The sequence below is a fragment of the Diabrotica virgifera genome, chromosome 3 (genome assembly GCF_917563875.1).
Source record: "Diabrotica virgifera virgifera chromosome 3, PGI_DIABVI_V3a".
Taxonomy (NCBI): domain Eukaryota; kingdom Metazoa; phylum Arthropoda; class Insecta; order Coleoptera; family Chrysomelidae; genus Diabrotica; species Diabrotica virgifera.
In genome coordinates this window covers 90,548,112-90,572,374 of record NC_065445.1, presented here as the reverse complement: position 1 = coordinate 90,572,374, position 24,263 = coordinate 90,548,112, and the positions used below count along the sequence as shown (strand labels likewise).

General features: G+C 30.8%; 2 protein-coding genes across 2 annotated transcripts in view; one reads left to right on the top strand and one right to left on the bottom strand.

The window, feature by feature from the left end:
- The window catches only part of LOC126881910 (UV radiation resistance-associated gene protein), a 97,383-nt gene extending 81,552 nt beyond the window's left edge, over nucleotides 1-15,831 (top strand). Inside the window, exon 9 of the mRNA XM_050646637.1 lies at nucleotides 15,442-15,831. Coding sequence (XP_050502594.1) covers nucleotides 15,442-15,495 — 54 coding nt within the window. The 3' untranslated portion in view covers nucleotides 15,496-15,831. The remainder of the gene's footprint in view (nucleotides 1-15,441) is intronic.
- On the bottom strand, nucleotides 602-23,873 carry LOC126881920 (cofilin/actin-depolymerizing factor homolog). The gene is made up of 3 exons (XM_050646655.1): nucleotides 23,270-23,873; nucleotides 6,870-7,192; nucleotides 602-842 (listed from the first exon to the last, which is right to left on the bottom strand). Exons 1-3 carry the CDS (start codon nucleotides 23,270-23,272, stop codon nucleotides 725-727), a joined length of 444 nt encoding a protein of 147 aa, XP_050502612.1. The 5' UTR covers nucleotides 23,273-23,873; the 3' UTR covers nucleotides 602-724.
- Nucleotides 23,874-24,263: the final 390 nt, after the last annotated feature.

The window sequence follows — 24,263 nt, the reverse complement described above, 5'->3', positions numbered from 1 at the left end:
ATTTCAATTCTGTAAAGTACATTATATTAGATAGGTACAGTGTCTTTTTATACAAAAATCATAGTTTATGTATCATATTTATTGTGGTGATTATAGCGACCGTAAATTTTTAATTAACAATTAAATTTCCATAGGCTTCTGGAATATTATAATCTATACGAAAAGAGCTTTTATATTACCAAGTTATTTAATTATTGATAAACATATACATACTTATCTAAAATTTTAGTTGAAAATTAAAGATTTTGTTAGAAAAACCCGCATTTTTCGAGGAAAATTTTCGTCGAAGTAAATCGGGAAAAACACGTCTCTATGCAGAATTTAATTACGGTGAATTTTTATTACGAGTGTTTTTGGTGTAAGTTAAAATCTTTGGAGTTATAGAGCAAAACTTGAAAAAAACACGATTTTCGGGCGCCATTTTTTTTATAAAAAAAGTAGCACACTATCTGCGGACTTTGTATACCTATACTATTAATATATACAATCATAAGATTCGATAAAATTGCTGGTAAATAACTTTTCCCAAAAATGTCCAATTCTCCGATAAAATCAGCCCAGACTACCAGTACTCTTAATCAGCATAATAAGTAAAACAAAATTATAATTTATAAATGAAGCTTTATTAAATATTCAAATACTTATATAAATAATACACCTCGGTAGGTCGGTGCGTGAGTAGACAGTCGAGATACAAAAAGAAAAATAATAAAAATAAAAGGCGTTACTGACGATCAGTGGATCGTAATTTTTCTTCTACCGCTGTTATACTCGCTTCCGCTAAATCTGTCGCTTGGATAGATTTCTGTATTACCAAAGCTTTTTTAAGATATTCGAATGAGCTGGAAGAAAAAAAAATTCAATTAGTCAACAGTAAAAAACAGATATTACTATTATAAGCTATACGATGATGAAACACTTGTGAGTTTACTATGTGTGCCAGACATTATATTGATTTAGCCATTAAAGCATAAATGAATACATTTAAGAGATTTTTGCATTAAAAAATATTTTACTCGCTAAATGAAATTTCAATATATTTTGACTTAGAATAACTACTTTGAACAAATGCCAGAACTCATTAAGAGCAATTCACATGGTCTAACCAAAATAAAACGTGTATTTTTAAAAGACACTAAATAATAAACAAATGATTAGTTTTATAGGGGGATTTATACTCATGTAAATAGAGACCCCAGCTATATTCTTCAGAAATAGTTCTGGAAAGGAAATGTATATACTCTCAATAGACTTTAATTATTTTTACTTTATAGGTGTATACTACAGTGCCAGCAAAAAAATCTTTACATTGCCAAATAAATCACCAAATTTGAAGACAATTTGCATGCATTCTGTCTGTGCTTGGTGGGGAGGGGAGGGGAGGGGGAATAGCGTACTTGCGACGGCAATTGCGCGTTTGCACTGTAAACAGTTGGCTTTGTGCGGGTAGTCAGTGTTAAACTTCGTCTCATTTACCGCGTAAAGTTTGAGATCGTCAAATTCTAAATTGAGCTTACCAATATGGGTCGAAAGAAACTCACAAAAGAGGAGAAGGTTCGTGCTTTAACATTACTGAAGAAAGGGGACTCTGTAATTACCGTAGCACGTGATATTGGTGCTTCAAGAGAGGCTATTTATCAACTGAAACGTTCGGCTGCAACGTTTTTCTCCTCTTTTGTTAGTTTCTTTCGACCCATATTTGTCAGTTCAATTTAGAATTTGACGATCTCAAACTTTACATGGTAAATGAGACGAAGTTTAACACTTACTACCCACACAAAGCCAACTGTTTACAGTGCAATCACGCAGAATACCCTAAATAAGCTAAGTGGTCCGTAAACTACAGACAATTGCTGTCGCAAGTACGCTCTCCACCCCTCCCAGCCAAGCGCAGACAGAACGCATGCAAATTGTCTTCAAATTTGGTGATTTATTTGGCAATGTAAAGATTTTTTTTGTCGGCACTGTATGTATATAACTGATTACTATATTGGGTAATTCTATATTCAGAAACATATTATTTTTTCTCTTTTTATCAATGTGGAACAAATGTTAAATGTTTGTAAAACTACAGAACAAACTGTCAAATAATAATTTATCTGATTAATATTCACCCTTTTATTCTTCAACACATTACATTTGGTTTGAACATTCATTTTATGACATTGTAGATTGAACAATACATATATCCAACAACTCCAAACAATTACAAAACAGGTAATTGTTTGAATTAAATATTGGCAAATATATTTTAAAAATGGCTTATCACATCGCACCTTTAATAATAAAGTGGCACAACTCAAAATTTTTAAATTTTGAGTTTTAGTCATAAAACGACCAAACATAGTGCCCTCTATTGATCTAATGCTAACACATGTTGAAATCGGACACCCCTGTAGGTAGATTTCTGTTTGGGTCAGTTTAGTACCGCACTGTTCCACTTTGGCGGTGCAGTCATAAACTGACCGGTTTTAGTGTTACTTCAGCAGCGAAAGGAAGAACATCGTCGATCGTTGAAATATTCAGAATTGTGTCAGTTTATTACTTAAACTTAAGGTACGTATTTTTTTAATTTTAATCATAAACAGTGATATTCGTAGTTGTATCATTTTATTGCTCAAAATCCTTTAAATATGGTAGAACTTCTACCAATTATGTCAGTTTATTATCAAATATTTAGATAGTCTGTTTGAATTATTTTGATAAAAAATTCTTTTGTAGGGTTTATAAGAAATTAATCAATTTAAAAGGGATCATGGATGCAAATACCGTGCCGTGGAGAGGAAAACTCATTACCAACATGGTTTCAATACCGAAAACTAATGATTCGGAGCATAGCACGAATGAGAACAAAATATTGACTGAATTAGAAGATTCGAAAATTATTGTAAGTAGGAAAAAATTTTCACGTTTTTATTATTAAGAATTCCTTTTTCGTTGCAGCTGTGTTCGAATAATTTGGCTAATCAGAACATTGTCTTCACAGAAAAGAATGAAGATCATGACGACACAAAAAGCACATGTACACACCCAACATCTTCTAAAGAAAGTTTGACTGTGGAAACCATTGGATGTGCAGAGGTAATATAATTATTATTATATTGATGATCGTGATTTGTATTTTTTTCAATATTGTTCTGAAGCTATTATTTATTTGTGTTACTATTCTAACTTAGAATAAGCCACAATTTAAGTTGAAAAAATGATTTTATTGACGTTTCGATGTCCACGTCGGACTTCGTTAATATTAATATTATATTAATATCACTAATATTTTGTATTTTGATAACGAAGTTCGACATGGACATCTAAACGTCAATAAAATCATTTTTTCAACTTAAATTGTGGCCTATTTCCCAGTTAGAATAGTAAATTATATTTTTTTAAACATGAATTATAAGTTCACAACTTCATATTGTTTTAGGATTTTGTGTATGCAAACGACAATGAAAAGGAGAATTATCGTAAGTGCGTGGCAACACCTGAACAATTTGTATGTACTGTTAACCCTGATAATCCTATTAAGATTCACATTAACCGAATGGAAGCAGTGAACTATTACGTTTCACCATGTCATTCTAATGAGAGTGATGCTGATATAAGCGACACCGATCGTACCTACAAAGTCGAGCAGAGGGGTCAACGAAGGATGTTATCCAATGGCAGCTCTTCCAGTAACGATTCCTTATCAGGCAATTCATCTTCTAGTTCTCCGCATTCGTCCACACAAAATGAAACATCAACGACAGTTAAAAAGAGTAAAAAGCGCATTCGCCAACCAAGTAAATGGAAACAGAATACAGCAAAAAGATTAAGAAATTCTGGTAAGTCTTATGTTTCAATGTCTAAATCTAAAAAAGTTGTTGAGGCTCGAAGTATTAAACCACCTTGCCTTGAGAAATGTCGGCTAAAGTGCAGGGAGAAAATCAGTGAGGATGCAAGAAATATAATTTTTAACAAATTTTGGGACCTGGTAGATATTAATAAACAGAGATTATTTATTAATTCTAATACTCAAGATGTCATACCAAGGTACAAATATACGAATGCTGCAAACTCAACAATTAACAATAAGGCATTTTTCTTTACTATTGATGACGAACGAAGAAAAGTATGTAAACTTTTTTTTAAAAATACTTTGAGCATTACGGATCGTATGGTACGAACAACTTTTAAAAAAGTAGACCAACATGGCTTCGTAAAAGTTGATAACCGAGGAACGCATGGCAGTCATACCGAAATTAGTGGAGAACTTGTACAAGATATAAAAGATCACATTAATTCGATACCACGTATCGAATCCCACTATCTCAGAGCTAATACCTCACGTGAGTATATCGATGGGGGAAAAAGTGTAGCAGAACTTTTCAGAGACTTTAAAGAGAGTCAAATACAGAAAAATAGATCATTTGGCAAATACTGTACATATTATAAGGTTTTTACGACTCAGTATAATATAGGGTTTTTTAAGCCCAAGAAAGATCAGTGTGATCTGTGTCTTTCTTATAATAATACAAATGGGGAAGCAAGACAAAACATACTTAAACAATACGAAACACATCTTGAAGAAAAAGAGTTGTGTAGGAAAGAAAAATATATTGATCGCCTTCATATAGAAGACAATAAAAAAGTTGTTATTTATGACTTGCAGGCAGTGCTTCCGTGTCCAAGGGGTGATATATCTGCATTTTATTACAAGTCGAAACTTAATGCATATAATTTTACTTTGGTTGAACTAAATAAAATAGATCCAAATAATGAAAAAAAGCAAGCCTATAGTGATGTTCATTGTTTCTATTGGAACGAAACAGATGCAAAACGTGGTTGCATTGAAATCGGTTCTTCTATAATGAAGTATTTTGAAATATTATCCAAAAATGCCAACTTTTCAGAGAAAGAACCGGAAGTAACCTTTTTCTCGGACAACTGCTGTGGACAAAATAAAAATAAAATTATTGCCACCTTATATTTATATGCAGTAACTCACTACAATATTAAAGTTATAACACATAAGTTTCTGATTAAGGGTCATAGCCAAAATGAAGGCGACAATGTGCACAGTCTAATTGAAAAAGAGATTAAAAGGAACCTGAAATCTGGCCCCATATATTCGCCCCATCAGTACGTGTCTATAATTAAAACTGCAAAAAAATCAAGTCCTCCGTTAACAGTTCATGAGCTTACTTTTGAGTCATTTATGGATCTAAAAAAGCTTCAAGAAGAATGGGGATACAACTACAATATTAATACTCAAGGAAATACCGTAGTGTGGAACGATATTAAAGTCCTGTTGGTTAAAAAAGGAAATCCATTTAGCCTGTTTTATAAAACGTCGTATAAACAGGATACTTTTCTTGAAATTAACGTACGAAACAAAAGAAAGAAAATGCCTCTTTTGATGGATATAATTCCCATACGCGCATATGAGAAAAAAATAGAATTAGGTGAAAATAAGAAAAAAGATCTCCAAGAGTTAATTTCCAAGAATCTGATTCCAAATTATTATGCAGGATTTTACAAACTTACGCTTAAATAAATTTTTTTATTGTTGCCAATTTTTTGTACACACTGTTTTCGTGGATGATTAATGTTTATTTAGTCTACAGAAATAAATAATTTTTGTTTGTCTAATCTTTTCGTCTTTTATTTTATGCACCTATGATACAACCTTTCTTAATTTTTGTATGTACAAAAAACCTAACATTAATTTTAGTGCATTGATGTAGTAATAAACTGACACATTATATTTTATAACAATAGATAATTTTAAATTAAAATAATAAACAGCATTATTTCCAAACCGTCCTTATGTTGTAGCTTTACTTTCAATCATAAATTGACACATTTGTTAATAATACTTTCATATTAAAAAAAATTTTAGTACTAAAGTGACACAAGTTTTTTTTTTACTAAAAATATCAAAATTTCATTTATAACAAAAGTATTACATTACACGAAATTTGCACAGATTAGACTGAAAACTACAAGGTTCCTTTCAGTGAAATATATTTTCTCAGAAGTATTATAGGTTCGGCACTAACAACGATACAAGAGAGATAACCGTAAGTATAGAAACGTTTTTTGCGTTTTCTGCAAAATCATATTTTTTGAGTTGTGCCACTTTATTATTAGGGGTGCGACATGTAAATGCAGAATGAAGAGTTACTTATAATAATAAAAAAAAATTCTATAAAATACCTTATCTAATAGTTAGGACGGTCATTTTATTGAAAATATTTATTTAGCTGATAACAGTACCTTATGAAATTATTGTTCATGGAAAATATCCATGAAGTATTCATAGGCAAACTAAGATGGCAAATTAAAAAATGATGTCTTATTTATGAAAAGTGTGAATTTTCTGAACCATTCCAGATTTCAATTGGATCTTGCAGGGTAAGAGATTTACCACATCAATAATTTGTGGTTATTTTCTGTATTTACATGCAGAAACAGAAAGAGATTCACATGCCTGTTAATACTCTATTTAAAAGTTGACTGTTTAAAAAAAAGTCAATCCTTTCAGCCATGAGACTCAAGTGGCTATGACAATGAGACAACTACGGTGTTGTTCTGAAGCTATTTTCTTGTGGCATTTTTGTAATTAACTATGCATTAATATTTTGTATTTTGACAACATCTGATTTGGACATCAAAACCTTAATAAAATCATTTTTTAGTTAAATTGTGACTTATTTCCCATTTAGATAAGTTAATTATGGTGTGTCACATGGCTGTCATCGAAAACAACATGAGACACAACATTTGTGTCTCACGGCAGCCAACATGTTAAAGGTAATACTTTGAAATTAATTATTGTTTCATTATTGCATTATCTTTTTAAAAAAGTTGTTAATTTAAATACCTACCTAGCATACACCATCTTCTTTTTGACAGATGCAGTTTCAGGACACCACGACATCAGGAATAACTTTTGTTTCTTGGTTGACTCTGAGGTTCCCTGGCACTGGTGCATGTATTCAAAATCGAAAAGTCCATAACGACATTCATTAGCACCTCCCTCTTGCAGTTTAGTTAGGAAATCATCATACTCTGCATTTCTTTCTCCTATGTGTTCAACATCAATCTGTTTGCCATCCTTGATGTAGAAAATTGCAAATCTGTGTTTTTTGTCCCTTTTGATTTCTTCATGGACCTTTTTGCAGGCATCTGCTACAGTTACTCCTGATGCCTATAATAAAAAATAAAGAAATTAAAGTCGAATTTAAAAAATCACAATCTTTTGAAATTCAAAGACACTTTTTCAGTATGTCATAAAAGGATGATAGAAGTTCTATACCTCGTTTTTAACGAGTAATTCAAATTTACTGTGGTATAATGCTTGTTTGTAATTATTGGTCCAACTGCAGGCAAGTTTACTCAACTAAATTATGAAATTTTGACCATATAGACATGTATAAAATTTTGACACTATTGACATGTATAAAATTTTGACACTATTGGCATTTAAAATTTATAGGTTAATTAAGTTATATAAGCGATTTTTTGTGTATTCTGTAGGATTTCTCGAATTTTTAGATTTTTGGTCCACATTTATATCAAAAATAGTTGTTTTCAGAACTCTTTAGTGAGTGTGAGTACAATATAATATTCATATTACTTTTGAAGGCTGACACGATCAACCAAAAAAGAAGATGAATCTGGTGATTTTTCTAGTGACATTATTAGGTGTAAATCTGTCGTTTTGAGTTTACTCCTAGTTTAAAAGAGTATAGTAATTTATGATGATAATGTATTTTTTTGTTAAATATATTCATACGAAGGAAATCAGAGAATTTAATATTTGAAAAACTGAATCATTTATAAAATTAGTAACCTATTACTAGAGGATACAATTTTTTTATCGGTTGTTATTTTGCTAGGTAATATTCCTAATCTTTTGTACATTTTTTATGCACTTTCTGTGTAATGTATTGGTAATTCATAATGTCGTGGACCTGACGTAATCATTTAGTGATGTTGATCTACGAACGAAACAATGATATCAGGCATTGCTAAAAACATGTGGCTCTCGTCAGTGCCTTATCGTAGGAGACAGAGACGAACTAGTTTTTGCTTTAGTGAAATAGCTTTAATATTTCTGTGAACAATCGTTTTTAATTTTTTATAGTGAGGCACTACCTATTTATGTTTAGTGCGTTTCAAGTCGTTTTTAACATTTTACAGTTAAGTTAAATTATGTTTATTTTAATATTTTTTTGCAAATAACTAATATGTTTTGTACACTTATGACAAATTAATGAATTAAAAAAAAAATCGTTTTTAAAAGTGTGTAAAATCTGATAACTTTATTGTTTATTTTAATATTTTTTTTGCAAAAGACTGATATGTTTTTTAAACACTTATGATAAATTAATGAATTAAAAGAAAAGTTCTTTAAAGTGTGTAACACATTTAGTTCCTAGATTGTATAAAGCCGAAGGGGCTCAGCTAGAAACTAAATGCTTTACACACTTTTAAAGTACTTTTTCTTTCAATTCATTTTTTTGTAAACGTTTTTCTTAAACATAACTAATATTTAACATTTTATCTATTATCTAAAACCGAGCGATTTTACAGGGAAAGTAACAATGGAAAAGTGGTCCATAGACAAGGGAGGCAAATTATCTTTAATGTTTATTTATTTATGAAACTTGAAAAAGATTTGGGACATTGCACAACTCCTTTATCCCTAATAGAGCGAGTGGCTCAAGCAACTGGTACCTCAGAAAGTACAGTGAAGAGGATAACTAAGGAAGGTAAAAACAAACCAGCAACTTCACTTCACTTCATTTATTCGTTTGCTACTATCCACAATAGAAGACCTACCATGAAAGCTGTTTACGAATCTGTTAGAAACGAAGGAATTGTAACTGGTAAACTATCTTCTTTCAGAAAAATTGTGAAGAAATTAGGATTTAGATGGAGAAAAGTGGAAGACAATAGGAAAATTTTAATCGAAAAAACTGACATAAGAGCCAAAAGAACAGAATTTCTAAGAAAACTCAGAAAGTACAAATCTGAAAGTAAGATATTTATTTATTTACATTATAACTAATTTTAAAGTAATTCACAATTTTTTGTAGATAGAAATATTGTATATAGTGATGAATCTTATATACATAGTTCCCATACAGTTCCAAAAGGTTGGGATGATAAACGAAACAAGTGCATAAAATCTCCGGTATCTAAAGGGCAACAACTGATCATCCTACATTGTGGTGGTAAAAATGGATTTGTCGAAAATGCTGCTCTCATTTTCAAATCCGGACAAAAAACTGGTGATTATCATGATGACATGAATCACCAGAATTATATGAAGTGGTTGAAAGACAAACTTCTTACCAATTTACCTTGCAATTCAGTTTTAGTAATAGACAACGCTGCATATCATAATGTGACTCTTGAAAAATGTCCTACATCAGCTTCGAAAAAAGACATCATGAAACAATGGTTGACAGAAAGAAATATATTTTTCGATGAAAGCGAAACAAAACCGGAGCTCTACAATAAGATACACATTGCTAAACCTAAAAACCCAGTGTATGCTGTAGACCAATTATTAGCACAGCACGGCCACTCAGTTTTACGTTTACCACCATATCATCCGGAACTTAACCCCCCAATTGAAAAGATATGGGCCATTTTAAAAAATGAAGTTGCATCAAAAAACACGACTTATAAATTAGATGTTTTAGAACTAACAAAAATAAGGCTAAATGAAATCACGCCAGAAATATGGGCAAATACTTGCATGCATGTTGAGAAAGTAGAAAAAGAGTACTTCAGCCGAGAATTAATTCTGGATGAAGTGCATGAGATTATTATAAATTTAGATGACGATAGCGAATCTGAAACAGAACTGTCTGATAGTGACGATGACGATGGCCTATAAATACAAACTAGTCAAGGTGACAAACTCGGTGTTCCGTCCCTCCATATATTTTTTAGTTCTTTTAACATTTTATTAATTATTTCATTTCTTATTTAGTTTCAAATTTCTTATTGTGCGTAACCTAATGTTCCGTCTCCATGTAGATGCCGTATTAATATTCTTAAAAACCCACGAGGAAAAAGTTCTCCTGTAATTGGCTGTATACCATATATTACAAAAACGATAAAATCCTTTATAAAAGGTATATTTGTTACAATGTTACATTTTAATAAATTAGGACCACTTTTTATATGGGCAACCTCTTGAACATTATTCTGCGGTATTTTATGAAAGTGATTATGCAAAAAATTTCATGGGATTACTTTTCCCAAGGAATTCGTCTCCTATAAACATTATTTTGTTGAATTTAAAACGAAAATCCTATTATTTGTCTATCATACATTGATTTGTTATTTATTTATTTGTACTCTAATTTTTTTTCAGTTCTTAAAAGGTTTATTTATAAGCCAAATTAGTGCAATGTAAATATTTCACATTTTTAAATACACAGCAATTTTTATCAGCAGTGAAGACAGGAAGTCGTAAATTTTTATTACATCTTTCAATGTGAGATAAAATAAAAATGTGATGACTAACTAATTTGTTTAAGATAAGAGAAACCTAATACATGTCATGTTTATTGGAAATTATTGTCATGTTTATTGGAAATACTGGACATCATTTAGCAGGTGCAAATCCTACCCTGTCGCCCAATTTCCTATGAAATTAAAATGGTGAATGTTTTTAAGTTCCATTTATTTTTTCGGGCATGCGTATTTACGAGGTTCACGAGGTTTTGAACTTACAATAATTTATTTCTCTGACATAAATCTCCCACCTCATAAAAATCAGTCAGTTTTCTCTGCCCTGAGAAACCTAGCATGCCATTTATTATCTGTATCAATAGAAGTGTGATTAAAACCATCGGAAATTAAAAAAAAAACAATTTGACCACAAATTCTTAGAAACATCAAATACCCCAGTCATTTTCCGATGATAATACTTGGGGAAATACAAAATGATAAAATTCTTTATCTTTTTCTTGTATTATCAATTTTTGGCAATTGAGAAGCTTGACAGCTTTGTAAAGCATACTGTAAGTGTTCATCCTTTTTGCATGGGTTGTCATTTACTATTTTAATTTTCAAACAGAATTTTGAATACTTTTAATAAACCTTTTTAATAGAATTTCTATTACTTGTCTGATACCTAGAATTGTTATTTAAAAAAAATACCTCATGCCATCACAGTAATGATTGTGGTATTGAATTCCACTATCTCATATCCTGTATCTTACAGGAAGTGAATATGTTACCAATAACTGTAAAATGATGAATCAATGAAGTAGCTAAATGAACAGTTAGATAGGAACAGTTTATACAAGCATAATATGCTCATGATATTATCATGATCAGGTTTCTTCTAAAGTTATATTAGAAAAAATGTAAAAATTATATTAGTAACTAAAAGGAATTGATTTAATGCATAAATTATACAAATGAATAAAGATTGATAACATATGTTTTTTGAGGTTTAGTCATAATGCATATTTAATTTTGTGGAAAAATAATTTAGATTGAAAGTTTTTTATACAAAGAAATACTTTATTTTTATACAAAGAAATGAATAAAATAGATATATTTATGGTGAGTTTCACCAACAACAAATAAAATTAATGAATAGTTATTTGTGGAATAAAATTTGTTAGTTGATTATATTTTTATTCTGTTTCAATTATTATTTTGATAATTTTAAAGTTAAACTGAAATTATCTTTGTTATAGACATTTAAAGTGAGATTAACTTGTCAAGTTATTCGAAGAGTAATGTATTTGATACAAAAATAAAATAAGTCCAAATAAAATATTTGGCATTGGTGACATGAATATGTTCAGACTTATTGGTTGAATAACTTTATTCATCGAATAAACTACTATTTGTTGCTGGTGAAACTGGCCCTTAATCTATCAGATCCCTAGTAATTGGTGAAATATAGATTTAAATGGTGCTGGCATGCAATGCACAGAAAATTGAATCGGACTTTTCAGAAACCCTACATGTCCAAAAAATCAACTTTCATTTTTTTGTATCTTTACTACCCTTAGATATAGACTCACATGTTTCAAGCAAAACCCGACCCTGTTTAATATTCTAAATGAATCCTGTTGAGAAATGTTTCTGAATCAAGAGAAACCTGGCCACCGACAAGTTTTTTTGCTCTTTTCCACAACTTTGTTTTTGTTATGCCAGGCTTCTCGAATGACCCATTCAATTTTAAACAATAAGTAAGGTTATGTATATATTATTCTGTGAAAGTAGCTAACACTTTTATTGTGTAGAATACTTTAAGTTTGTTTACAATGGTTATGTAGTATATTATGCACTAAATAAATTGATAACAGCAAGATACAATGTATTTTAAATCAAGCACTGCTACTGGTTTATTTGATTCTTTATCTGTTTAATTACACCATAAACTCTTTTAGTTTATGTACTGTAAATATACAGTAAAAGCCACCATACTAGACACACGGGTAGGTACCTAATTGCTATGCTAATCCAGTCCATTCTCAGATGTGACTTTCATCTATGACATGTTACTGTCAAGAAACTATTCCAAATAATTGTTTTTTCATACAAAAAATACATTAACTAATAGTATTATTACTCTGCTTTAAAATAACTTTATTCAAACACCAAGAATATTATAATACAGTAATACCTCGACTTACGCAAACCCAGAGTTAGGCGATTTTCAAATCTTCTCGATTTGTTATTTGATATGCGATTTTAAAATCTTGTCGATTCATTATTTGAGCACCACACACTATTGCTCATCCAATGTATTATACATGTTTAAACTTTTCACACGGAATCAGCGATTTTATTTTGTATTAGGTATTTCTTATCTACAGTTTTGTCTAATGGAGTGGGTGTTTGTTACTTTTATAAAGAGATGTTTTGTTTTATATCTAAGAAGACTTAAAAGAGTAATAAAGTCATCCAAACGAAGTAAAACAGATCCGCCTGTATCAAATAAGAAAAGAAAAACGTTATCTTCATAATTAAAGATTTTGAATCAAAAATGACATTTTGTTAATTATCAAAGAAGTTTGATCTATCGAAATCGACAGTCAGAACAATTATAAAGTGCAAGGAAAAAATTCTCGATGCTGTAAAAAGTGCACAATCTTTGAATTCCACCATCATACGTAAACGTTATGGTACTATCACTGATGTGGAGACAATGTTAAAATTATGGTGTGATAATCAGGTGAATGTGAAAAATTGTCCTATTGTCCAGAACACAGTGTGCTCCCAAGCTAAGCTAATTTTTGATAGATTGAAGGAGGATGCTGATGAAATTGCTAAAGATGAAAAGTTTAAAGCTAGTAATGGTTGGTTCAGCTGATTCAAAAGTCGCTGTAATTGACATAAGCGGAGATAGTCCTGTCGCCAGGGGGGGTACAACGGCCTCGTTAATTCAGATGGACTTACTCAAGTTTTTTTTATGTATTTTGACCCGTAGAACACGAATTTTTTGGGTAACAGTTGATCCGGATGTCGATAAGATTGTTATAGACCAAGAACTTGAGGAATCAAATAACAGCGATTTTTGGCAAAACAAAACAATATTTTGTATTTTTTGGGCCATTTTAAGTAAAAAATATTTCTACAAGTTTTTTCGTAGGATGCACAGTTTTCGAGATAAACGCGGTTGAACTTTAAAAAAATCGAAAAATTGCAATTTTTGAACCCGAATAACTTTTGATTAAAAAATAAAATAGCAAGTCTGCTTACCGCATTTGAAAGTTTAAGTCAAATTATACCGGTTTTGATTATTTGCATTGGTAAAAATTTATTTTTTTATTGTTTAACAAAGCTATAAACACGTAGGGTTTCCCGTGCTTTTACATGCGTTTTAACGCATGTAACGTAGAAATAGTCTTGATTGCACTAGTACCTATTCTACCTACTCGTTCGATTTTAAATGAGAAATCATAGAAACATCACTCACGCACTAGTTGTTTGTAGCTTTGTTTAGCAATGACACAATAAATTTTTAGCAATGCAAATAATCAAAACCGACATAATTTGACTTGAACTTTCAAAGGCGCTAAGCAGAATTGCTATTTTATTTTTTAATCAAAAGTTATTCGGGTTTAAAAATTGCAGTTTTTCGATTTTTTGAAAGTTCAACCGCGTTTATCTCGAAAACTGTGCATCCTACTAAAAAACTTGTAGAAATATTTTTTGCTTAAAATGACCCAAAAAATACAAAATATTGTTTTGTTTTGCCAAAAATCGCTGTTATTTGATTCCTCAAGTTCTTGGTCTATAACAATCTTATCGACATCCGGATCAACTGTTACCCAAAAAATTCGTGTTCTACGGGTCAAAATACATAAAAAAAATTTGGGTAAGTCCATCTGAATTAACGAGGCCGTTGTACCCCCCTGGCGACAGGACTAAGATGCGGCAAGTGCTGATAAAGTAAATTGCATTTTTTTAACTTCCGGTCCCAATTAAAATAATTTAAATATATACATACATATACGAAATTATACCCCGACCTAAGCAAATTCAACTTACGTGATTATCGTTCAGTCCCACCTATCGTGTAAGTTCGGGGTATTACTGTACTTTAAAACTTTTACAACTTTAACAAAATGACAACTACAAACGTCAAAATTAGATCAGCTGTATCTAATACAGCTGATCTATTATTTATTGTCAACTTTCTATGTTATTGTTCAGTTTGTATATATTTTCTGACTTCTAAACCTCATTAGACATAAAAATAAACATTGCAACAACTGAAGGGTCCAGGACTGTAATAGCTCAATGTTCCTATGTATCCAGTATGGTGACGCTTACTGTATACAGATCACAATGCATTATTAATTATTAAAAATAAACTGTTTAGTCAAACGAAAGTTTTGATTTCATGTATGAATATAAAACTGTGGCCTTATTAAGAAGAGCTAAAAGGTTAAAAAATAGGAGATAACAGTCAAACAACAAAACGCATAATAGTTAAATAATCGGGAGAGGCCCGATGGCAGAAGTTCAGTTGATCACCCAAGAAAAAGATTGGAAGGATGCAGTAACAAGTGATCTACGTAAGATGAGTACAAAACAATGGGATTAATGCATAAGACTGGCAAGGGTGGAGGAAAACAGTAAATACAGTCGATCCTGCTTATTAGAATACCGCTTAAAGGAATATCCCGGTTTAAAGAATAGAAATTTGAGGTTTAAAGAATAACCCGGTTATAGGAATACTTGTGATTGTCACGAAGGCTATTCCAATAAGTGGGTTCAACTGTACAACCAAGACTTTACTAAATTGGGTGTTTATACTATGCAAGTAACCAAATCTAGTCAATTGATTTAGTTACTTGCTTAAGCTACTTAACGCGTGAAAATGGACCTTAGCCTTTAATTGTCACACAAGATTTGTTAACAGTTATGTATGTCACAGAATACAAGGAAATTCTTTTGCAGGTATCCCTCGACAGTTCATTCCAAAAGGAGATAGCACCTCAACCCAGTCCTTAAGTTCCAGTCAAAGTCTTATGTTATTAGTTAGTCTTTCCTATTAAAAAGTTTATAAACAATGGACGGACTAACATTGATCCTGTTCTTATTGAAGTCGAGGCAGATTGTAAGGTCAACATGTTTAAATCACACGTAATTTTCTATGAAATCAATAATGTGTTGAAGTTTAAATACTTTTAGTAAGTTTTTGTCAAATGTTTCTTCCACCTCATAATGATCTGAAGCAACGATTGTGAATGAATGGAATTTTATAATTCTTAAGAAACTAATGTGAAAAATAGATCGAAAGTAGAAATAGAAAAAAATGTCATACATTTTTATAAAAAATTGACAATTTTAATCATAATCCTTTATGTTGTTCTCAAGCTATTTCCTTGTGGCATTTTTATAATTAAGTATGTACATATTTTCGATGGGAAATAAGCCACAATTTTAGCAAAAAAAATGATTTTATTAACCCATTAACCGCCAAGCAAAGAAATACTGCAATAATATGTAATATATTTGATTAGCTAGAGTAAAATAAACATAAAAAAATTGTTTTACACTTTGATCATGGCAGGTGTCACAACAACAAAATGGTTCATTTTCGAACCTTTGGTGGAAATGAGATATAAAAATTGAAATACACAATTTAATTTTCTGTGAAAAGTCTCAAAACATTTAGAGTGTAAATGGACCTGGAATTTTTGATAAACAAAAATAGTATGGTTAGAACATTGCCTACACCTTCTTCAGCTTCTTTCTCAAAAACGAAGTCGAACGGCCCTCTATCAGATTCTTTTATAAATAATTGCTTTAATATTTTAGGTCATTTTCACAACCGTGTTGATAAAATTTATCTCTGTGGAGACTTTAATATCAACTACTTAATTCAGAGCAATGAAAAACTTCGATTAGATGATCTTTTTCAATCGTTTGGTTTGTCTCTTAATATCCCAAATATACCAACACGTATTTTCATGAATAACAATAAAGTAACAAAAACAAAAATTGACTACATTGCTACTAATAATATCACTATGAATCATACTTGTCAAGTCAATCAACCCAATATGGGTGACCATCTTGCCATTATTTTTGACATTGTTGTAGGTCGTAATCGGGATAGGATGGAATCTAATATAAAACAGCAGTGTTTTAGGTGTTTAAATGATAATAATTTAGACATCCTAAAACAAGACTTAATGAGGATTGGTTTTTACGAGGTATACAATGAAAGTAATATTAATAACGCTTTTATCGAATTTATGGATACTTTAAACTTTGCTATTACTTCAAACTGTCCCCTTAAAAGTAAAATAGGTAAGGACGTGCATAAAAGTAAAGGTTGGGTTGATCATGACATATATGCTATGAGTAAACAATTAAAAAACCTATTTAATGAAGCTAAAAACTCTAATAATAGTAACATCTGGAATGAGTATAAAGCTACCAAGAAGGAATACAATAATCTTATTGCTGAAAAGAAAAGGGAATTCAATTATCTTCAAATTATAAGTAGTAATAATAAACAAAAAACTATGTGGAGTATAGTAAATAAAACTATAGGGAGAAAGCAAAGTACTAATAAAATTAAACTCAAAATTGAAGACAAACTAATATCAGATGATAAAAATTTAGCTCAATATTTTGCATGCCATTTCAATGACAAAAATAATGCACTAAAAAATAGGCTTGACAATAACCCTCAAAACTGTACTTTATCACATAGGTGGACTGTAGACAGTTTTGTTTATTTTCCAGTAACATCTGATGAAGTTCTTGATATTATTTGTGGTCTTAAAAATAAACATTCTTTTGGAAATGATGAATTAAACACAAGAATGATCAAACACATCAAGGATGTTATATCAGAACCGCTGGCATATTTAATTAACCTAGTATACAACACAGGTGAATTTCCTGAAAACCTAAAATTAAGTAAAATTGTTCCAGTATATAAAAAATCCGATCACACTTGTATTGATAATTATAGACCTATTTCTTTGTTAAATGTAATTTCAAAAATTTTTGAACGAGCTTACTACACTAGGATCATACAGTTTTTGGACAAAAATAATGCACTGTGTTCAGAACAGCATGGCTTTCGATCCGGAAGATCAACAGAGGGGGCTACTGAAGTATTTATGGAATCTGTCTATAGGCATCTTGATGATGGTCTTCTTGTAGTGGGTATCTTCTTTGATCTTTCCAGAGCATTCGACAGTCTTAAATTTGAATTTGTCCTTAACAAATTGTATGTCCACGGAATAAGAGGTAACATGTTAAATTTATTGAACTCATATCTTCTGGAGAGGAAATTCTATGTTGAATTAAACAAGGAAAGGTCAGACATCTTCAGTGTAGATGTAGGAGTGCCGCAGGGATCTGTGTTGGGACCACTGCTATTTCTTATTTTTGTCAATGACCTACCCGATCATATTACTCATGACCACATTGTAATGTACGCAGATGACTCATCTGTGATTGTATCAGCACATACATACGTAGAGCTTCAAAATAGAGTGTCAAGGGTTATCAGATTATTCCAAACATGGTGTACACAAAACTTGCTACAACTGAATATTGATAAAACATCGTATATACATTTTAGATGCAAACGAAATATGCCAGTTGTGTCTATTCCTGAAATTGTAAATATTCCAAACATAAAATTTTTAGGTGTATTCTTGGACCAGTTTATGAGTTGGGATGTTCACGTTGAATATGTTAATAAGAAACTAAATTGTTCATTCTATGCTTTAGTACAGTTGAAGAGAACACTCAGTATTAAAACTCTCATTAATGTATATTATTCTTTGGTTTATTGTCACCTTACTTATAATGTTACGTTATGGGGTAATTCCACAAAATCAGACACAGTGTTTATTAAACAGAAGAGAATTATTAGACTTATCTTCAATATTCCTTTTGGGCATACTTGTAAGCAAGTTTTCATTAATAACAATATCTTACCGTTGCCTTCCATATATATCTTGAAATCCATATTGTATATTAAGCATAATTTACATTCATTCAAGAGAAATTCTGATTTGCATGCATACTCAACTAGGAATGCCAATCAGTTTGTTACTGTTGGTCACAAACTATCCAAATTTGAGAAGTCCACAGATTATGTGGGGGTCAGGCTATATAATCATCTTCCAAATGAAGTTAGATCTTTGCATCCGGTGAAATTCAAAAGAGTTGTGAAAAGTATACTATGTAAACATGCATTCTACAGTGTAGAAGAATACTTAGCAACTAGATTGCTGTTATGAGTTCTGTCTAATATTAATAATTTTCATATTTATCAATGTACATTATGTTAAATCTAAAATTTAAGTGTATGTATAGGTATTTGATTATGTGTCTGTGACTATATTGTGTTGTATATCTGACGTGTATATCCATCTTTAGGATGGCAGCTGTAAAGCTATACCAATAAAGTATTCTATTCTATTCTATTCTATCTTTTTTAGAAATTATTTTAGATATTTCCAGTTTACACTTTCCAATCCTGTATCTTGCACTGTGCCAGTTGCATAAATTCGACAAATCGACATATTGTCTACAACACTACACAACCTCCCTTATGTAGCCCCCTCCCTCCTCCCCCACCCTAGATTATAACAAAACTGAATACCAGAATACCCGTCTTTCTAAAGGTACGTATCCACTACGTTCGTAATATTGAGGCAGAGTGCGCACAATTGCACAGTCCGGGAGCGTCAAACGTGTCCACTATGTGGAGCAGTTGCAGGAACTCGGAGCACAAGCATAGTTGATACGTGTTTTTACACATAATAAAGAAATATCCCAACAAATTACTGCCTGTGCATCACCTTCAACTTATTCCTGATCAGACAGGATTTATGTCGACTTTCGCCAATGGTTCGTTATCGAACCATTATTTTCAAACACGAGATTTGATGACTCAGAAAATTTTTTTTTTGTATTTTTATAACAATTGGTGTACAAATAGGTTAAAAAATAATGTTTTAATTTATTTGACCACAAAAGTGTTATGCCAATAAAATTACTACAGTAAAAATAAAGTTGTGTCGAAGGATTGAAAATGATTAATTATTTATATGGGAAATAAGCCACAATTAAAATGAAAAAAATAATTTTATTAACGTTTCGACGCCCAAATCGGGTGCCGTTGTCAAAATACAAAATATTACTAAAATAAACTAAAGTGTTGTTGCTAAGCAAAAAAATTCTTCTAATAATTTATTTAATCTCACTCATTTATATTGGCAATTCAGACATATATTATACATTTTAAAGTAGAAGACTTTAAAATGATATTGCCAATATATATGAGTTGCGTTCCTGGGACGACTTACTGAAAGATAGTTCATTCGATTACATGAAATTAACCCCAACTCAAGAATATCCGTCATAAAAAATTATAGCATGTGATATGTCTTTAAAAAGACAACCAAATGCAACGACAGTAAAATTCTCGCGTTAGAGACCTCATAGTAAATCACAAGGGAAAACCAGGAAAAACCTGTGATACTATCCCGACATCGTAAGTATTTGGTCTTACATTAATTTACTCTCAAAAAATAATACCAAATTCTGACTTGTAACATGTTTAAATTATAAATAATATTAATAATACTAGATATATAAGTAATACTAAAATATAAAATATGTACTAGCTCGATATTATTGACTTACTAATCTTGGTATTTTCTTTCTATTGACTTCCTCTTTCAGTATGGGTAACCACATCCTACTGCATTCTACCGAGGAATTTGCGACACAATTGGTTTCATTTAGCATAATTAGAGCCGCTTCTTTGATTTTTCTCTTTTTACTATCTGATTCTTTCAGGACTATACTTGAATCTCTCCACTGAACTCTATGTTCATTATCCCATGCGTGTTGACATATTTGAGATCTCTCAAATTCTCTATTTTTAATATAAGATTGATGTTCATTTATTCTAACGTCTAATGGTCTTGATGTCTCACCTAAATAAAATTGTTCGCATTCACAAGGTATTTTATAAATGCAATTCTTTGTTCTTTCTTGATCATTGTTAGGTTTAGTTTTAGATAGAATAGATCTCAATGTGTTTGTTGTTTTGAATGTTGTTGAAATGTTGAATTTATTTCCTATTGTTTTAAGTTTCTCGGATAGTCCTTTTATATATGGTATTGATATTTTCCTCGTATTATTTAATAATAATAAATAAATGAACATTTATTTATTAACCTCGTTAGAATAAATGAACATCAATCTTATATTAAAAATAGAGAATTTGAGAGATCTCAAATATGTCAACACGCATGGGATAATGAACATAGAGTTCAGTGGAGAGATTCAAGTATAGTCCTGAAAGAATCAGATAGTAAAAAGAGAAAAATCAAAGAAGCGGCTCTAATTATGCTAAATGAAACCAATTGTGTCGCAAATTCCTCGGTAGAATGCAGTAGGATGTGGTTACCCATACTGAAAGAGGAAGTCAATAGAAAGAAAATACCAAGATTAGTAAGTCAATAATATCGAGCTAGTACATATTTTATATTTTAGTATTACTTATATATCTAGTATTATTAATATTATTTATAATTTAAACATGTTACAAGTCAGAATTTGGTATTATTTTTTGAGAGTAAATTAATGTAAGACCAAATACTTACGATGTCGGGATAGTATCACAGGTTTTTCCTGGTTTTCCCTTGTGATTTACTATGAGGTCTCTAACGCGAGAATTTTACTGTCGTTGCATTTGGTTGTCTTTTTAAAGACATATCACATGCTATAATTTTTTATGACGGATATTCTTGAGTTGGGGTTAATTTCATGTAATCGAATGAACTATCTTTCAGTAAGTCGTCCCAGGAACGCAACTCATATATATTGGCAATATCATTTTAAAGTCTTCTACTTTAAAATGTATAATATATGTCTGAATTGCCAATATAAATGAGTGAGATTAAATAAATTATTAGAAGAATTTTTTTGCTTAGCAACAACACTTTAGTTTATTTTAGTAATATTTTGTATTTTGACAACGGCACCCGATTTGGGCGTCGAAACGTTAATAAAATTATTTTTTTCATTTTAATTGTGGCTTATTTCCCATATAAATAATTAATCATAAAAATGCCACAAGGAAATAGCTTCAGAACAACATTAGGATTGAAAATGTCGGATATTTAGAATATATTTTTGTGATGAAAGCATGAGTTTGGAAATTAAACAAAATTAAATTTAGTTACACTTATATCTTCTGGTTGCTTAAAAAATACAAAGATTCAAAAAAAAATTAACGAATTGTCAAAAAAAATTCTGCAAAAAATGGTGCATTTTCGCACCTTTGGCGCTAAATGGGTTAATGTTTTGACGCCCAAGTCGGGTGTCATCAAAATACAAAATAATACTAAATATAGTATTTTTACTACAAAAGCGATATTACGTAGGTCAAAATTTTTGACGTAAGAGAACTGTCAAAACATTAGAATGTAACATAATAATAAACATGGCAATAATGAAAAGTCGCATTCTAACGTTTTGACAGTTCTCTTACCTCAAAAATTTTGACCTACGTAATATCGCTTTTGTAGTAAAAATACTATAAACAAAAATGTTGTTGCTTAGTAAAAAATTCTTCTAATAATTTATTTAATCTGACTCATTTATATCGGCAATTCAGGCATGTATTATACATTTTAAAGTAGAAGACTTTAAAATGATATTGCCAATATTGATGAGTTGCATTCCTGGGACGACTTTACTAAAAGATAGTTCATTCAATTACATGAATTCAACCCCAACTCAAGAATATCCGCCACAAAAAATCATAGCATGTGATCTATCTTTAAAAAGACAACCAAATGTAACGATGGCAGTAAAATTCTCATCGAAACGTTAATAAATTCAATTTTTTGGTAAAATTGTGGCTTATTTCCCATCGAAAATACTTAATCATAATCCTTTACTATCACGACACGCCAAATTCATCCTAAGACAAGAAAAAGAATAGATCCAGCGCATCGAAAAAATTACATCTATCTAAAAATAATCAAAAATTTATATAACTTGCTATTTTCAAACAGTTACACGACCGAGTCGAAACAGCTGTAAAATGTAAGATTTATTTAAATAATTTAGTCAAAAATAAATCATATTTCGCCACATATGGAGTCATAATACCTCCACATATCTTATTATAACCACCAACTAAAAATAGTCTTCTGGCCATGTATTTTAGTAACGAAAGTTTAAGATTAGACTGTTAAGATTATTTTGATTCAATCTTTAATTAATCAACAGAAACCGTTAAATATTTGTTTCAGTGTTTAAAAAATCTACCCATATCGAATGACAGTCCATATACACGCATGAGTCACTGGGCAAAATCTTTTGATCGTTTTCAAAGAAACAAGAACATTTTTTTTAATGAGTTAACCTTGAATATACCCTGTATTACTCCGTGAGTCATCTCCACAGGTGTATGAATTATAGGGAAAAAAATTGCCCACTTTTTCTATAAAATCTATGGTTCCATAAAGGGCGAGGTTACAAAAACTGCCAAAACATTAAAGCGAATATCATCACTTTCGCACTTATTTTTATAAAACATGTAAATGTTGTATGATAAGTAGAAACGTTTAAAATTATTAGGAATATCCTATTTTGGCTAGATTTAACGCCAATCTATAAAATATGGCCGCCCGGCTTTCGAGTCATAAATTCGCCGACTTTTTTGCGATAAATAATTTTACACAAAAGTCACTGTTCACTTCAAAAGAGCAATAAAGACACTTACCATATTTGATTTATTTCCTAATACGAAAACTGTACAACTACAAAAACTGAACAATCAGAATCACTGAATAAAATCGACTGTCTGTCTTCGGAGATCTGTTGGGGACGTTGTCCTACCGGCAGCTGGGGGTACGCCTGCGCGAGTCAATTTTACTACGCCAAAATAAGTCACCGATATTTTTTCTAGAAACTACGTTAATTCCCAGAAATATTTTCAATTATTAAATCACCAAAAATTAAATAGATTTACAGCAAACGTCACCACAACTATCAAAATGTTTCCAATGTCAATTCGAACTATTTTTTCATGCGTACGAAATGCGCCAGTTTTGAATTAAACAAACTTTTTGAATATTATTTATAACATTAACAAATATATATTTTTTAGCTCAACCGCGACTGTTAATAACAAACACAGAAGCTATTGTTTTATATATGCTAAAATGATAACAATAGCTTTAAGTGGTGATATGAACAAAAAATTAAAAACTTCAAACCTCGCAAGTATTCTCGCGATTTTCAACCAATGTAGAAGCTGGATTTTCTTAAATGCCCATAAAAGGAAGAGAGGTGCCGCGGTAAAATGGCCGCCACGACTTGAAAGTTGGCGCCCCGCCCTCCAATTTCATTGATTTCTTTAGTAGGGTGAATATCTGCTCTTATCGCACAAATGCAGAATTTTGCATAAATTAGGATCTTAAAATTCGATATGATTGAAAAAATTCGGTGCACTTTCACTCGTTATAAAATTAATAGTACGTCTTCCTTATAAGGAAGTATTCTACTTAGTCAAGGTTAATGAACGAGTCTAAAAATGTACCTGTAATGCTATTTTTATGAATCATTCTCTACATTATTTTCTTTTGTAATCAAAATCAAAACATGCATTTGCCTACAATCCAATTAAGGTGCGTCCAAAATTCAAAAATAATATAAATATACCTATTTTATTTTTAAAAATTAAATGCGTCATTATTTTTAACTGTACGATTTAA